At 47.0% G+C, this 18265-nt stretch overlaps 2 protein-coding genes across 6 annotated transcripts in view; one reads left to right on the forward strand and one right to left on the reverse strand.

Annotated features, from left to right (window-relative positions):
• LOC143955522 (uncharacterized) overlaps nucleotides 1-18265 on the forward strand; it is a 433055-nt gene that overhangs the window by 208368 nt on the left and 206422 nt on the right. The gene's annotated exons all lie outside the window — the stretch shown is intronic.
• The window catches only part of LOC143955568 (uncharacterized), a 234219-nt gene continuing 223176 nt past the window's right edge, over nucleotides 7223-18265 (reverse strand). Inside the window, exons 1-9 of one of the 2 annotated variants that reach the window (XM_077465645.1) lie at nucleotides 17683-17921; nucleotides 15751-15862; nucleotides 15460-15630; nucleotides 15248-15371; nucleotides 15043-15131; nucleotides 14849-14939; nucleotides 14402-14619; nucleotides 13824-13962; nucleotides 7223-12351 (exon numbers count right to left, since the gene is read on the reverse strand). In XM_077465645.1, coding sequence (XP_077321771.1) covers nucleotides 10631-12351; nucleotides 13824-13962; nucleotides 14402-14619; nucleotides 14849-14939; nucleotides 15043-15131; nucleotides 15248-15371; nucleotides 15460-15630; nucleotides 15751-15834 — 2637 coding nt within the window. In that variant the 5' untranslated portion in view covers nucleotides 15835-15862; nucleotides 17683-17921 and the 3' untranslated portion in view covers nucleotides 7223-10630. Of the gene's footprint in view, nucleotides 12352-13823; nucleotides 13963-14401; nucleotides 14620-14848; nucleotides 14940-15042; nucleotides 15132-15247; nucleotides 15372-15459; nucleotides 15631-15750; nucleotides 15863-17682; nucleotides 17922-18265 lie in introns of those variants that run through there. The other variant, XM_077465646.1, reaches the window with a different exon arrangement.

An 18265-nucleotide genomic window follows, 5' to 3' on the forward strand; every position in this document is an offset into this window, starting at 1 on the left:
TCTGCACGCGGGGTGTGTGCGAACACGCTGGAGCTCATCCTTACTCCTGACTGCAGGCTTGCCGCTGCTTTTCAAATACAGTATTTTTACATCTGTGACACTGTTTTGATGTTGCATTTGAAAAGCAGCGGTAAGCCTGCAGTCAGAAAGCGCCGACAGCCATCTTGGTACACCTTACCCTGCTGAGCACCAAACTGATAGTCATTTAGTGCCGAGGGACATTTTCCGGCACCCTTACTCGCTTGCGGTGAAAGAGTCTATTTCAGTATATAAAGGGGAGTCTACTGCAATAGACTATTTTACCGCGACTAAGGGTTTCGGAAAATGTCCCTCGGCGCCAAATAACTATCAGTTTGGTGCTCAGCAGTGTAAGGTGTACCAAGATGGCTGTCGGCGCTTTCTGACTGCGGGCTTGCCGCTGCTTTTCAAATGAAGCATCAAAACAGTGTCACGGTTGTAAAAATACTGTATTTGAAAAGCAGCGGCAAGCCCGCGTCACGACACATTTGGCTACCCATCACATTTTGCTACCCGCTGGAGTGCGCATGTGCGACGCCGCCATATGCGTTCCAACTCACGGCTCCTCGCTACACTTCGGGCACGGCCTCGCTTGGCATAATTATAATCAAACTCTATGTCCACTTGGATGGTGGGGCTTGAACCTGGGCTCAGGGGGTGGAACGCACACAGCAGGGGTCGCACATGCGCAGTCCAGCGGGTAGCCAAATGTGACGAAACACCTGCAGTCAGAAGGTGCTCGACGGCCATCTTGGTACACCTTACACTGCTGAGCACCAAACTGATGGTAAAATGTATCTCAGAGGCCTTTGATCGGAATGCAGAGCGGCCATGCTGGAGCGCATGCGCTGTAAGCATTTTTTGGTCGGAACCTCACTTCCATTACATATTCTTATGGGTTGGTTTTTTTAAAATAAATAAAAATAATATTTTTACTGTCTGCTATAAAAACCACATCAAAAAACAAAAAGGCAATTTTGAAAATAAATAAAGTGTATACACTTTGTTATAAAACACATAAAAAAATAAAATAAAATCCCAATAAGCGTATATTGATTGGTTTGCGCAAAAGTTATAGCGTCTATAAACTATAGGATAGAAAAAAAAAACATGACGGGGGGGGGGGGGGGTTACTGGGTGTAAATATAAAATAAGATCTTATTACCTCCTCTACTGCAACTTCCAGCAATGTCTCCTCTCTACTTCCTCCCGACTCACCTCTCACCCGGAACTTTCTGTCTGTAGCTGACATCACTTCCTGTCTACCATAGAGACTTCCTGTCTACCATAGAGACTTCCTGTCCATATTGTCATAGAGACTTACTCTCTGCGCCTTGGATTGGGCCATCAAGATTTGAACGAAGCCCATTTTATATGCCTTTACAATGTTTTTTTTATTACAATGATATGTACCATTTGCAACAATCTTAATTGTTATGTTCTCTTTTGATAAAATAAAATGAAAAAATTATGGATAAGCCTCGTACACACGATCGGATTTTCGGCTGGGAATTGTGTGATGACAGACTGTTTGCCTAAAATCCGACCGTTAGTTCGCTCCTTCAGACAATTGTTGTCCAACTTTCCGCCAACAAAAATGTTGGACGGCAGGCTAGTAAAATTTTCGGTCTGTTGTCAGATTTTCGTACATCGTGTGTACACAAGTCCATCACACAAAAGTCCAAAGTACAAAACACGCTCGGAATCGATGTTCGCCAAACACGACATTAGAAGAAGGTGCCCAAAGGGGTGGCGCTCAAGAGCTGAAGTTCCTCATAGTACGTCATTACGTTCGTGTTTGTTGGCCGACCATTGCGTGCCGTTTTGTATGCAAGACAGGTCCCCGGCACACACCCCTTCGGACAAAAGTCTGATGGTCTGTTGGCCAACGATCCGATCGGGTGTACGTGGCTTTACTCTGACATCACTTCCTGTCTATGCGTAGAGACTTAAGCCTCGTACCCACAATCGGATCGTTGGCCAACAGAGCGGCAGACTTTTGTCCGAAGGGGCACGTGCCGGGAACTTGCCTTGCATACAAACGGCGCACAGTTGTCAGCCAACAAACACGAACATAGTTGTGTTCAGACTGAGGCACTCAAAAACTGAACATTTGGCAATTTTTGTGGCGCTTTAGCGCCGTTTATTGCAGCATTTTTTTTTTTTAACGCTCACCTGACCTTAACCACTACCGGACCGCCGCACGTCGATAAGCGTCCTAACTTTGAGGAGGAATATCATTGTTATGGCAGCAGCTAGCATGGCTTTGTCGCAAGATCACTTTTATCGGTGGTGGGAGAGGGGGCTCCCCCCCACACCAGCTCCGGTGCCCTCCGCCGCGCATCGGAGCCGTCGGCAGCGATCGGGTCCTCTTCCGTGTGTGGCATGGAGATGAGTGATGGGAAGAAGGTCACCACCCGTCTCCATATCATTTCAGGGTGGAAGCGACGTCAAAAATGTCACATCCGCCCACAGCTCTTAAAAGGGCCATTTTATTTATTTTTATTTAAATTACTATTTTTTTTATTTTATTTTTTATATTGCATTTTAGTGTAAACATGAGGTCTTTTTGACCGCAGATCTCATATTTAAGAGGTCCTGTCATGCTTTTTTTCTATTACAAGGGATGTTTACTTTCCCTGTAAATAGGAATAAAAGTAACTCACATTTTTTTTTTTTTTTTAAAGAACAGTGTAAAAATAAAAAAGGTAAAATAAGCAAAAAAAATTTTTTTTTAAAAAAGTAGTTAACTTACTTGAACAACTCATCCCCTCCCGGTTATTACTTTTCATATCACACCCCCTTCCCTTTAGATCCGGGGTATCAAAGTCGATTTCATCAGCATTATGGTTGCCCCAAAAGGGTCGGTTTTTATCTGTAGGACTAGATGTTCAGAGCACTCCAACCCACCGTCAGAAGCCAGGAGCCACCACCGTCATCAGTAGCCAGGAGCCACCACCGTCATCAGTAGCCAGGAGCCACCACCTTCATCAGTAGCCAGGAGCCACCACCTTCATCAGTAGCCAGGAGCCACCACCACCATCAGTAGCCAGGAGCCACCACCACCATCAGTAGCCAGGAGCCACCACCACCATCAGTAGCCAGGAGCCACCACCACCACCATCAGTAGCCAGGAGCCACCACCACCATCAGTAGCCAGGAGCCACCACCACCATCAGTAGCCAGGAGCCACCACCACCATCAGTAGCCAGGAGCCACCACCACCATCAGTAGCCAGGAGCCACCACCACCATCAGTAGCCAGGAGCCACCACCACCATCAGTAGCCAGGAGCCACCACCATCAGTAGCCACCACCATCAGTAGCCACCACCATCAGTAGCCACCGCCATCAGTAGCCACCGCCATCAGTAGCCACCGCCATCAGTAGCCACCGCCATCAGTAGCCACCGCCGTCAGTAGCCACCGCCGTCAGTAGCCACCGCCGTCAGTAGCCAGGAGCCACCGCCATCAGTAGCCAGGAGCCACCGCCGTCAGTAGCCAGGAGCCACCGCCGTCAGTAGCCAGGAGCCACCGCCGTCAGTAGCCACCACCATCAGTAGCCACCACCATCAGTAGCCACCGCCGTCAGTAGCCAGGAGCCACCGCCGTCAGTAGCCACCACTATCAGTAGCCACCACCATCAGTAGCCACCACCATCAGTAGCCACCACCATCAGTAGCCACCACCATCAGTAGCCACCACCATCAGTAGCCACCACCGTCAGTAGCCAGGAGCCACCGCCGTCAGTAGCCAGGAGCCACCGCCGTCAGTAGCCAGGAGCCACCGCCGTCAGTAGCCAGGAGCCACCGCCGTCAGTAGCCAGGAGCCACCGCCGTCAGAAGCCAGGAGCCACCGCCGTCAGTAGCCACCGCCGTCAGTAGCCAGGAGCCACCGCCGTCAGTAGCCAGGAGCCACCGCCGTCAGTAGCCAGGAGCCACCGCCGTCAGTAGCCACCACCATCAGTAGCCACCACCATCAGTAGCCACCGCCGTCAGTAGCCAGGAGCCACCGCCGTCAGTAGCCAGGAGCCACCGCCGTCAGTAGCCAGGAGCCACCGCCGTCAGTAGCCACCACCATCAGTAGCCACCACCATCAGTAGCCACCACCATCAGTAGCCAGGAGCCACCGCCGTCAGTAGCCAGGAGCCACCGCCGTCAGTAGCCAGGAGCCACCGCCGTCAGTAGCCAGGAGCCACCGCCGTCAGAAGCCAGGAGCCACCGCCGTCAGAAGCCAGGAGCCACCGCCGTCAGAAGCCAGGAGCCACCGCCGTCAGAAGCCAGGAGCCACCGCCGTCAGAAGCCAGGAGCCACCGCCGTCAGAAGCCAGGAGCCACCTCCCCCCACCCATCGGAAGTCAAGAGTAGGGATGAGCTCAGGTGTGTTCGCACACTCCACGTGCAGAGCCCGCCAGGAAGTCGGCGCAGCGATGCGCTAATCACAGGCAGTGAGACATGGTCCCAATGTGCAGCTGCAGAGATCGGGCAATGTCTCACTGCATGTGATTAGCGCTGCGCCAACTTCCTGGCAGGCTCTGCACGTGGACCATGCGAACACGCCTGAGCTCATCCCTACCCCCCACCATCGGAAGTCAGGAGCCACCTCCCCCCCCACCATCGGAAGTCAGGAGCCACCTCCCCCCACCATCAGAAGTCAAGCTTCCCCCACCCCCTTACCTTGTGCTGCTGCTGGGAAAGAAGCTTGGAAGCAGAAAGTGCAAGGTCTGGCGGAGGACCAGAGGAGGAGGACTGGAATCAGCTGAATGCTGAGACCAGGGAAGAGGTGCTGTGCCTACAGGATCTGTAGGAAGAGTTCTGTCTCCCTCACTGTGACAAGGTGGGGGGCGGAGATGGCTGAGGTGCCGCAGCTGCAGGTAGGGTGGCCACCTCATACATTTAAACCTGAACACATATTAATTACACGGGTTCTGTGGCTGATTGAGGTGGCAATTAAACTCACTTGGTGCCTAATCTGCAATAAATTAGCCTCGGAACGTGTGGAATTATTATGTGTTCGGGTTTAAAGGGATGAGGTGACAACCCTAGTTGCAGGAGAGGTGCAAGGGCCACATGAAATGGCCTGGCAGGCCGCATTTGGCCCCTGGGCCTTGTGTTTGACACCTGTGCTTTAGATTGTAACCTCTGATGACAAGGGTCCTCCTAACCGTCTTGTCTTCAATTGTATTGGTGCTAATATAAATCTTGAATAATAATCCAATACTTTACCTCCAGTGTAGAAGAACTGAGGGATCTGGCTGGCTTAGCTGACCAGTGACCACTAAGCGCACTCCATTTGGTGGCCGAGTTGTAAATTTTCTCTTGAACCAGGAAAGATTTCCTTTCACTTCCTGTCCCATAGCCAAAACAGGAAGTGAGAGAAAATCTCTCCAAACTGAGGGGAAATCCCTGGTTGTGGTCTCCGTCTGAAGATTTCCCCTTGTTTCCTGTTCTGGTGACAACTCTGATAGGGGTTCTACTCCTTCTCTACTTTCTCTAAAATGTTAAAAAGTTTTTCCTTTAGTTCTTCTTCAAGCTGGAGTGTGGAATGTCCTGTTGTTTAGAGCTTTATATACATTTTCTGGACTCCGTAGGTCTCTCCTTGGCTCAGGTCAGGATTGTTTCTTCCTGGTTCTGTTGAGTTGCCTCCAGTGGTTAGCGGGAGAGGTAACAATGTATGAGTGATGACGATTTGTCTTCTCTGGCTAGTCACATTTTGACTAGCCAGAGACTGACTGAAGGATAGTTTATATTACCATAAGTATTGGGACGCTTACCTTTACACGCACATGAAGTTTTAATGGCATCCCAGTCTTAGTCTGTAGGGTTCTATATTGAGTTGGCCCCGTCCTTTGCAGCTATAACGGCTTCAACTCTTCTGGGAAGGCCGTCCACAAGGTTTAGGAGTGTGTCTATGGGAATGTTTGATCATTCTTCCAGAAGCGCATTTGTGAGGTCAGGCAGTGAGGTTGGACATGAAGGCCTTGCTCGCAGCCTCCAGTCTAATTCATCCCAAAGGTGTTCTATCAGGTTGAGGTCAGGACTCTGTGCAGACCAGTCAAGTTCATCCACCCCAAACTCGCTCATCCATGTCTTTATGGACCTTGCTTTGTGCACTGGTTGGCAATCATGTTGGAACAGGAAGGGGCCGTCCCCATGGGCTTGAGTCCAGTCAAGCTTAATGGTAAGTCCTGCCCTGACTACAATACTTGCTAGTAGAAGACCTGAGGCTATCATGTCCATTATTGAATCATCTTTTACCCTTAACCCCTTTAATCTAGAGTTTATTGAGCAAATAAACCATGAAGGCCCCCCTGGCCCCCAGCCCTTTCTACTGATTTCGGGGCCCTTTACTCCCATCGTGAGACTCTTTATTATGGTCCCCCCACAGTGGCGGAATGCCAGGGCCTGGTCACGACCTTTGAGACCCTAGTAGTTCCGTCACTGGTGTCAGTATTTTTTTTATTTTTGTTGTTTGTTTGTTTTTTACTATTTTATTTTATTTATTTACAATTTTTTTTTTTTTTTTATTCTAAGACCCCCCGATTGGGGGCTTTGGTGAAATATCAGGGATCTAAACAGACCTCTCGCGTTTCACCTTTGAGACAGAGACAGGGGATTGAGGACACCTCATCCTCCATCTCTGCAGCCTTAGCATCACAGAATGAATGAACAGGAATAGCTCTGTACAGAGCTTCCCATTCATTCGTAAACTGAAGCATAGTGAACACAGTTGACTATGCCTCAGCTATGAATGGTGGGGAAAAAAAACGAGTTAGTGATCGTTACCGATCACCGACTCTCTCCATCCTGACAGTATTCCCCACGGTGGGAGGGGAAAACCCGGAAGTTCTCCAGGGGGCAGGGGATCACAGAAGGGCCTGGGGGACAGGGATAGGGAGGCAACAGGAGTGGCATGTAGAGGAATTATTGAGCTCTATTTCCTTAGTACGCCCAATAAATGTCTGCAAGAGGGAGAGAAGAAGCTCTACATGCCGCCGCCCCTCCTATCCAGGTGTACCCGGGGGGGGCGCATGGGCCCCCTGGATCATGGGGACGGGTCGCAATGGCAACTCCTGCGACCCCTGTATGTACGCCCCTGATTCTGCCCTAAGTGTTAAAGGCTAATGCCAAACCAATTTGGAAGTCATCCTATGCTGCTCAGAGAGGTGTGCTAATATCTGAAATAATTACGTTTAGGAGCGAACACAGAATTTTAATACACCCGTTTTTATTATAGTATTTTCCATAGGTATGAGAATACATCTTTGTAGAACGGTTCATCTAGCATATGAAGTCTCCAGATGATCCAACGTGCAAGAGAACTGAGAACCAGAATTCCAGCAAAACGAAAACAACTTCATTCTCTTGTTTGTCTTGCCTGACCATACAATTTATTGTGAAGATGTACAGGCATGCACAGGTGGACATCAAAGAAGAAACCTTGACGCTTTTCGCAAAAAGCCCGCAATTGTAAGGAACTGAGAAGCCTTTGGGACAGCTGGAGAGGTCATATTTGTGTTCTTTTCCTCCATGTAACTACCATCTCATCAATAACTAGATCTATGGATGGAGCGAGAAGGGTGAGGACACCCTCCAGTATAGAGATTCTCACTGACCAGGACAAAAAGTGAGGAACATCCCAACCATTGATAGGTGTCACCAAACCTGGAGGAGTGGAGGCTGCCCAATGACAACTGGAAGATTTAGGAAGATCGCCTTTCACTTTCTGCTGCCCCCCGAGGTCAGGGTGGTCAAATTTCCCTAACAGGGTACGAACCTCTTAACCTGACCCTCTTTTTAGAGGAAAATCCCAACAATTGATAGGCTTTACCAAACCTGGAGGAGTGGAGACTTCTCAACCGGGGTACGAACCTCTTAACCTGACCCTCTTTTTCAAGGAAAATCCCAACCATTGATAGGCTTTACCAAACCTGGAGGAGTGGAATCTTCTCAAGCGGGGTACGAACCTCTTAACCTGACCCTCTTTTTAGAGGAAAATCCCAACCATTGATAGGTGTGACCAAATCTGGAGGAGTGGAGTCTTCTCAACCGGGGTACGAACCTCTTTACCTGACCCTCTTTTTCAAAGGAAAATCCCAACCATTGATAGGCTTTACCAAACCTGGAGGAGTGGAATCTTCTCAACCGGGGTACGAGCCTCTTAACCTGACCCTCTTTTTAGAGGAAAATCCCAACCATTGATAGGTGTCACTAAACGTGGAGGAGTGGAGTTCTTCTCAACCGGGCTACGAGCCTCTTAACCTGACCCTCTTTTTAGAGGAAAATCCCAACCATTGATAGGTTAAAATTTTCCTAACCGGGTACAAGCCTATTAACCTGACCTTCTTTTTAGAGCAAAATCCCAACCATTGATAGGCATCACCAAATCTGGAGGAGTGGAGTCTGCCCAATGAGAAGATTTAGGAAGCTCTCCTTTCACTTTTTGCTGCCTCCCCAGGTCAGGAAGGGTGGTCACATTTCCCTAACAGGGTATGAACCTCTTAACCTGACCCTCTTTTTAGAGGAAAATCCCAACCATTGATAGGTGTCACCAAACCTGGAGGAGTGGAGTCTTCTCAACCGGGGTACGAACCTCTTAACCTGACCCTCTTTTTAGAGGAAAATCCCAACCATTGATAGGTGTCACCAAACCTGGAAGAGTGGAATCTTCTCAATGACAACTGGAAGATTTAGGAAGATCGCCTTTCCTCTTAACCTGACCCTCTTTTTAAAGGAAAATCCCAACCATTGATAGGTTAAAATTTCCCTAACCGGGTACAAGCCTATTAACCTGACCTTCTTTTTAGAGCAAAATCCCAACCATTGATAGGCGTCACCAAATCTGGAGGAGTGGAATCTTCTCAATGACAACTGGAAGAATTAGGAAGATCTCCTTTCACTTTCTGCTGCCTCCCCAGGTCAGGAAGAATGGTAAAATTTCCCTAACAGGGTACGAACCTCTTAACCTGACCCTCTTTTTAGAGGAAAATTCCAACCATTGATAGGCGTCACCAAATCTGGAGGAGTGGAGTCTTCTCAATGACAACTGGAAGATTTAGGAATGTTTCCTGTCACTTTCTGCTGCCTCCCCAGGTCAGGAAGGGTGGTCAAATTTCCCTAACAGGGTACGAATCTCTTAACCTGACCCTCTTTTTAGACGAAAATCCCAACCATTGATCAGTGTCACCAAACCTGGAGGAATGGCGTCTGCCCAATGACAACTGGAAGAATTCGGAAGATCTCCTTTCACTTTCTGCTGCCTCCCCAGGTCAGGAAAGGTGGTCAAATATCCCTAACAGGGTACAAACCTATTAACCTGACCCTCTTTTTAGAGGAAAATCCCAACCATTGATAGGTGTCACCAAACCTGGAGGGGTGGAGTCTGCCCAATGACAACTGGAAGATTTAGGAAGATCGCCTTTCACTTTCTGCTGCCTCCCCAGGTCAGGAAAGGTGGTAAAATTTCCCTAACAGGGTACGAACCTTTTAGAACTCTGACACTACCTCCTGTGACTAAGGCCATGGGAGGGTGAAATGCGTCAGCCTCTGATACTACCTCCTGTGACTAAGCCCGTGGGAAGGTGAAATGCATCAGCCTCTGATACTACCTCTGTGACTAAGCCCGTGGGAAGGGGAAATGCATCAGCCTCTGATACTACCTCTGTGACCAAGTCTGTGGGAGGGTGAAATGCGTCAGCCTCTGATACTACCTCTGTAACTAAGCCCGTGGGAGGGTGAAATGCGTCAATATCTGATACTACCTCTGTGACTAAGCCCGAGGGAAGGTGAAATGCATCAGCATCTGATACTACCTCTGTGACTAAGCCCATGGAAGGGTGAAATGCGTCACTTGGGCGTGGCTTGGGAGGAGACAAGCTGAAGCCAATCTCCCATATATGGTGACTGGACTGATTATTGGTGTGTGGCTCCATACCTCTTCCGATACCGGAACCCGGAAACACTGAAGTCACCAATTAGAACGCTGACACTACCTCCTGTGACTAAGCCCATGGGAGGGTGAAATGCGTCAGCCTCTGATACTAACTCTGTGACTAGTGGGAAGGTGAAATGCATCAGCCTCTGATACTACCTCTGTGACCAGTGGGAAGGTGAAATGCATCAGCCTCTGATACTACCTCTGTGACCAAGTCTGTGGGAGGGTGAAGTGCGTCAGCCTCTGATACTACCTCTGTGACCAAGTCTGTGGGAGGGTGAAGTGCGTCAACCTCTGATACTACCTCTGTAACTAAGCCCGTGGGAGGGTCAAATGCATCAGTTTCTGAAACTACCTCTGTAACTAAGCCTGTGGGAGGGTGAAATGCATCAGTTTCTGATACTACCTCTGTAACTAAGCCCGTGGGAGGGTGAAATGCGTCAGCCTCTGATACTACCTCTGTGACTAAGCCCGTGGGAGGGTGAAATGCGTCAGCCTCTGATACTACCTCTGTAACTAAGCCCGTGGGAGGGTGAAATGCGTCACTTGGGCGTGGCTTGGGAGGAGACAAGCTGAAGCTGCTCTTCCATATTGGATGGTTGGGCTGATTATTGGTGTGCGGTTCCCACTACACATAGGGCAGAATGTCGTGTTTTTGTCCGATTTTATTTTGAAAGGTTTCTCACGTTGAGTATGGAGAAGAATGTCCGCACGTCAGACTTCTCTGGTGTTTAAGGAGGTGTGCCTTCTGACTGAAACACTTCCCGCACTTTGAACACGAATACGGCCGCACTCCAGTGTGAATTCTCTCATGGCGCAGGAGACCGGCTTTCAGCATAAAACACTTCCCGCACTCCGCACATGAAAAAGGAAGCTCCCCCGAGTGGCTTTTCTGGTGCCGTAGAAGGCCCGCCTTCTGAGGGAAACATTTCCCGCACTCTAAACACGAAAACGGGCGCTCGCCTGTGTGAACCCTCTGGTGTCTACGAAGGTCTCCTTTCTGCGTGAAGCACTTCCCGCAGACCGAACACGAGAAAGGACGCTCGCCGGTGTGTTTCCTCTGGTGCCTTAGGAGGTCTCCTTTCCACACGTAACATTTCCCGCACTCTAAACAGGGATAGCTGTGCCCAGTCGTGTGAGACTGCTGGTGCCTGAGGAGCTGCCTTTTCAGGCTGAAACATTTCCCGCACTCCTGGCACGAAAAGGGGCGCTCACCCGCATGAGTTTTTTGGTGCAGGACCAGAACCGCTTTCTGAGCGAAGCGCTTCCCGCACTCTTGGCAGGAGAACGGCTCTCCGCCGGTGTGGAGTTTCATGTGGTCGTTGAGGCTCCCTTTTTGGGAAAACTGTTTCCCACACTCGGAACAGGCGAACGGCTTCTCGCCGGTGTGGACCCTCTGGTGCCTGATAAGCAGCCATTTCTTGATGAAGGACTTATCGCACTCCAGACAGGAAAAGAGCTCCTCCCCGGTGTGACCCCTCCAATGTATCTGAAGCTCGGATTTTGTTTGGAAGGATTTCCCGCACTCTGTACACAACAGTGGACTCTCCTCAGCGGGAAGTTTCCGTTGGGTATCTTCGGCATTTTTCCTATACTCCGCGCACCTGCCGCCGTAGGCCCGCTGATGCTTGACGAGCGAATTCTTCTGAACGAAGTCCTTCCCGCAGTCCGCGCAGGCGTGCAGCATCTCCCGCGTGTGCGTTCTCTGGTGAAACAGGAGGTGGTGCTTCCGACCGAAACACTTCCCGCACTCAAAACACGAAAAGGGAGTCTCGCCCGTGTGGACCCTGTGGTGCGACTTCAGGTGAGTGATCTGCCTGAAGCGCTTTCCGCACTCCGAGCAGCAGTAGGGCCTCTCGTCGGTGTGTTTCCTCAGGTGGCGCACAAGGTGCGACTTGTGCCGGAAGGCTTTCCCGCACTCCGAGCACAGATAGGGCCTGGCCCCGGTGTGGTACGATTGATGTCTCGAAAGTTCTGATCTCCATTTAAAGCGTTTCCCGCACTCCGCGCAGGAAAACGGAGCCCCGCCGCTGTGTAACGTCTCGTGAGCGGCGAGGTGGGAACTTGTGGTGAAAGATTTTTCACATTGAGGGCAAGCAAACGTTCTAACGCTTGGTGTGAAGGCATCTGACTTATCAGAAGAGGATCCTTTTAGTGATGGATTCTCACTTTTCTGACCTTCTGGGTAAATATTAGAGGTCATAGTGTGTGGTTCATCAGAAGAGTCCTCAGGAGGGTTAATGGGATCCATGGACCTCTCGGTTTGGTAAAGTCCTTCAGTTATACTTTGTACAAGAGAGAAGAATCCTCCTGAAGAACGTCGTATGATGTCATTATCTCCTTCATCTTTATCTGGCAATAAAATAAGATGCTCCTCCGAGGCGTTCTGGACATGGTAGACATCTGTTTTAAAGAGAAATTTCTATTAAAATTAACAAAAATACAATTTATTCTCGTTGTCAAGAGTCATGCATGCTGAATCGGTAGTGCTGAGGAATGGAGATGGACCTTTCATATGGTGTACAGTATCTCCTCCTCATTTGTTGGGAACATGACGTTATATTGAGGAATGGAGATGGACCTTTCATATGGTGTACAGAATCTCCTCCTCATTTGTTGGGAACATGACGTTATATTGAGGAATGGAGATGGACCTTTCATATGATGTACAGTATCTCCTCCTCATTTGTTGGGAACATGACGTTATATTGAGGAATGGAGATGGACCTTTCATATGGTGTACAGTATCTCCTCCTCATTCATGGGAACATGACGTTATATTGAGGAATGGAGATGGACCTTTCATATGGTGTACAGTATCTCCTCCTCATTCATGGGAACATGACGTTATATTGAGGAATGGAGATGGACCTTTCATATGGTGTACAGTATCTCCTCCTCATTCATGGGAACATGACGTTATATTGAGGAATGGAGATGGACCTTTCATATGGTGTACAGTATCTCCTCCTCATTCATGGGAACATGACGTTATATTGAGGAATGGAGATGGACCTTTCATATGGTGTACAGTATCTCCTCCTCATTTGTTGGGAACATGACATTATATTGAGGAATGGAGATGGACCTTTCATATGATGTACAGTATCTCCTCCTCATTTGTTGGGAACATGACGTTATATTGAGGAATGGAGATGGACCTTTCATATGGTGTACAGTATCTCCACCTCATTTGTTGGGAACATGACGTTATATTGAGGAATGGAGATGGACCTTTCATATGATGTACAGTATCTCCTCCTCATTTGTTGGGAACATGACGTTATATTGAGGAATGGAGATGGACCTTTCATATGGTGTACAGTATCTCCTCCTCATTTGTTGGGAACATGACGTTATATTGAGGAATGGAGATGGACCTTTCATATGGTGTACAGTATCTCCTCCTCATTTGTTGGGAACATGACGTTATATTGAGGAATGGAGATGGACCTTTCATATGGTGTACAGTATCTCCTCCTCATTTGTTGGGAACATGACGTTATATTGAGGAATGGAGATGGACCTTTCATATGGTGTACAGTATCTCCTCCTCATTCATGGGAACATGACGTTATATTGAGGAATGGAGATGGACCTTTCATATGGTGTACAGTATCTCCTCCTCATTCATGGGAACATGACATTATATTGAGGAATGGAGATGGACCTTTCATATGATGTACAGTATCTCCTCCTCATTTGTTGGGAACATGACGTTATATTGAGGAATGGAGATGTACCTTTCATATGGTGTACGGTATCTCCTCCTCATTCATGGGAACATGACATTATATTGAGGAATGGAGATGGACTTTATAGTAAGGAGGGAAATATCACAGATTATTAGACCTGTTTCTGCATTTCATACTCACCTGTGCTGAGATCTAGAGAAGACTCCTTCGCTGTCATTGTCACTATCATCCCAACCTCCTCCATAGACTGCTGATCACCCCCCAAATGTGTCTCTTCTTCATCTTTAAGCCAAGCTTTTATATCCATATCTTCTTCACGCTATAGAAACATAAATTATCAACATTAAAATAGACAGAACTAAAAATCTAATACTACAATGTTTTAACTGGAGATTCTTAAAACCTCATCTACCTGTGGGGCAGCACAGCGGTGTAGTGGGTAGCACTCTCATCTAGCAGTAAAAGGGTCACTGGCTCGAATCCCAACCATGACACTACCTGCCTGGAGTTTGCATGTTCTCCCTGTGCCTGTGTGGGTTTCCTCCGGGTACTCCGGTTTCCTCCCACACTCCAAAGACATGCAGGTAGGTTAATTGGCTTCTGTCCAAAATTGGCCCTGGTATATGAATGGGGACCTAGGATTGTGGGCTCCTTGAGGGTAGGGACTGATGTGCAATGTACAGGGATAGGGACAATTGTAGACACTCACTCAGGTTGAACTGGATGGACTGGAGTCTTTATTCAACCTCACTATGTACCTGATGATGGTGGGGGATGGTGTGACCTTCCTGTGTGGAATCCCGGGAATACAGAGGACGGGGACATCTCTCTGGTGGGTTCCTGTAACTCAGTGGCTCCATAATGGCGTCCTTGTAGAGATCCTTGAGTCCTTCTGAAAACTCCTCTGTAAAACCATTAATTTCTGGATATGAGTCAAGATGTCTCTTTGGTGTATCCTGCATGTCGTGGTCATATGCTGGAAAGAAAAATTAAATTCATAGTAGAAACATCTTCAATCTTCTTCTGCAATCAAGAGTCACATAAGTCCGTCTATTCGTTGTGGTTTTTATAGCTGTGAAATGAGATTTGATTTGACCAAAACACCAATACAAGATAAGAGATCAAGTAAAATGTACATTGTAACCAAACCAACGATGGTGCCCTGAGTCATGGTGTACAGACACTGCTTAGTGTTTACTACTTACCTGTCTCCTCCGTAGACAACAACGCATCTCCTGAATAAGCTTCTTCTTTTTCCTCCTTACACTCAACTTTCACATCAATAAGGTCCTCATCCTAAACCCACAAAAACGACAACAAATAATATCTGTGAATACAGAAAAGGTCCTAAACGTTCATAGTTTGAAGTCTTTGTTGACTTCCAGATTCTTGGAAATACCTGGTCCTTAGGTAAGATGCTTTGACCTTCCTGCGTGGAATCCAGAGGACGGGAACATCTCTCTGGTGGGTTCCCATTACTGGATCCATCTGTAGGAAACACACACACTGACTGAATACATTGTTTCTATGTGTTTATCAGATGATGGGGGATCTAGGTGGAGCCTCTGTACTGCTCTCTCCTTTACAATAAAGTCTCCTCTTACCCGGTGATGTGAGGGGCGGCTGATTGTCCATCATGACGTCCTTGTAGAGATCCTTGTGTCCTTCTAAATACTCCCACTCCTCCATGGAGAAATAGACAGTGACATCCTGACACCTTATAGGAACCTGACACACACAATGATACAGTCACCATCCAGACACATCCCTTGTCTGTTACTGGATAATGTCCCAGAATTCCCAGAATCCTCCTCACCTCTCCTGTCAGCAGCTCAATGATCTTCTTGGTGACTTCTAGAATCTTCTTGTCGTTCTTTCTGTCTGGTGTTAGGTAGTGAGTTGGAGGCATCGCTGTAGAGATTGGACATTCTGGATGGCTGCTGGGTGTCAATACTTCACCAGATGTCTTCTTTACTACTACAAATTCCTTTATCAAAGGGGATTGTAGGAATAATTACTATGAATGTTGCCAGAATTACTCACCTCTCCAGTTAAATCTATGTTTTATTAAGAGTGATGTCATGTGACCTCCCAAAATCCTCCTCACCTCTCCGGTTACCAGGTAGATGATCTCCAGGCTGAGGTTTATTATCTTCTCTATTGTGTGACTTTCATCCTTCTTCATCTTCATGATGCGGTCATGTGAAGGACGCTTTTCTCTGTACATAGATAAATGGTTCTATAATTAGAATGTATCCGGTCTATAAACCAGAGGCTCTGGATGGACAGTTGGATAAATGGCTCTATATTTAGGATGTATCCGGTCTATAAACCAGAGGCTCTGGATGGACAGTTGGATAAATGGTTCTATAATTAGAATGTATCCGGTCTATAAACCAGAGGCTCTGGATGGACAGTTGGATAAATGGCTCTATATTTAGGATGTATCCGGTCTATAAACCAGAGGCTCTGGATGGACAGTTGGATAAATGGTTCTATATTTAGGATGTATCCGGTCTATAAACCAGAGGCTCTGGATGGACAGTTGGATAAATGGTTCTATATTTAGGATGTATCCGGTCTATAAACCAGAGGCTCTGGGTGAACAGTTGGATAAATGGTTTCCTGAGTAAAAAATGTGGAAAAATAGGCATTTAGTACAGTTGCCTTCTTTGTGTTATCTGCAACCATCTTCCCATCCTCATCTTTTAAGTGTGCAATGTGCGCTGATTTTGTCTTTTTACTGTTAATATATCTAAAAAATGTTGATGGGTTGTTTTTACTCTCTTCCACTATGTGTCTCTCGTAATGTTTTTTAGCCACACTGGTTTGCGATTTTACATTTCTTATTGCATTCCGTGTAGTGCTGGAATGCTGATAGTGACCCATACTTTAGGATGTATCAGGTCTATAAACCAGAGGCTCTGGATGGACAGTTGCATAAATGGTTCTATATTTAGGCTGTATCCGGTCTATAAACCAGAGGCTCTGGATGGACAGTTGGATAAATGGTTCTATATTTAGGATGTATCCGGTCTATAAACCGGAGGCTCTGGATGGATAGTTGGATAAATGGCTCTATATTTAAGATGTATCTGGTCTATAAACCAGAGGTTCTGGATGGACAGTTGGATAAATGGCTCTATATTTAGGATGTATCTGGTCTATAAACCAGAGGCTCTGGATGGACAGTTGGATAAATGGTTCTATATTTAGGATGTATCCGGTCTATAAACCAGAGGCTCTGGATGGACAGTTGGATAAATGGCTCTATATTGAGTAAGTTTCTGGTCTATAAACAGAGGCTCTGGGTGGACAGTTGGATAAATGGTTCTATAATTAGGATGTATGCAGTCTATAAACCAGAGGCTCCGGGTGAACAGTTGGATAAATGGTTTCCTGAGTAAAAATTGTGGAAAAGAAGGCATTTAGTACAGTTGCCTTCTTTGTGTTATCTGCAACCATCTTTCTATCCTCATCTTTTAAGTGTGTAATGTGCGCCGATTTTGTCTTTTTACTCTTAATATATCTAAAAAATCTTTATGGGTTGTTTTTACTCTCTTCCGCTATGCGTCTCTCGTAATGTTCTTTAGCCACCCTGGTTGCGATTTTTACATTTCTTATTGCATTCCCTGTAGTGCTGGAATGCTGATAGTGACCCATACTTTAGGATGTATCAGGTCTATAAACCAGAGGCTCTGGGTGGACAGTTGGATAAATGGTTCTATATTTAGGATGTATCAGGTCTATAAACCAGAGGCTCTGGATGGACAGTTGGATAACTGGCTCTATATTTAAGATGTGGCCAGTCTATAAACCAGAGGCTCTGGTTGGACAGTTGGATAAATGGCTCTATATTTAGGGTGTATCCGGTTTATAAACCAGAGGCTCTGGATGAACAGTTGGATAAATGGTTCTATATTTAGAATGTATCTGGTCTATAAACCAGAACAGACATCACAGTGACTATGGAGGAAGAGGACGGACATGACGGGGGGGGGGGGTTACTGGGTGTAAATATAAAATAATATCTTATTACCTCCTAAGCTGCCAGTTCCAGCAATGTCTCCTCTCTACTTCCTCCCTACTCAACTTTCACCCGGAACTTCCTATTTATACCTGACATCACTTCCTGTCTAACATTTCCTGTTGGTACGTTCCACTCGAAATACCTTAGTCCTCCATCTTGTGGATAATGTATAACATTGCAGCTTGCATTGTTTTGCAGTAAAATACTTCTTGCCTCGTAGTGTCTTTTCAGTGATGTTGAACAAATTGGAACAGTACGTAGTAAATCAAAGTAAATGTATAATTTTAATTAAAGTGTACGGACCGGGTAATATCCCCAGCCATGTAAGCAAAGTAGAAAAAAAAAGGTGTGGGGTTCCCCCCAATTCATACTAGACCCTTCACGATCTGGTATACATTTCTCAGGTAACCCCATGAAAAAAAAACAGCGTGGGAACCCCCCAAATTCCATACCAGACCCCAAGAGTCTGGTATAGATTTAAGAGAAACCCCATGCAAAACTCAACAAAAAAAAGTGGGGTGCCCCAGAAAAATCTTTACTGGACTCATATTTGAGCAAGCAGCATGGCTGGCCAAAACAAAGGAGGCGGCGA

This window comes from Lithobates pipiens, unplaced genomic scaffold (assembly GCF_037356315.1).
Source record: "Lithobates pipiens isolate NorthernLeopardFrog02 unplaced genomic scaffold, aLitPip1_a1.2 Scaffold_35, whole genome shotgun sequence".
Taxonomy (NCBI): Eukaryota; Metazoa; Chordata; class Amphibia; order Anura; family Ranidae; genus Lithobates; species Lithobates pipiens.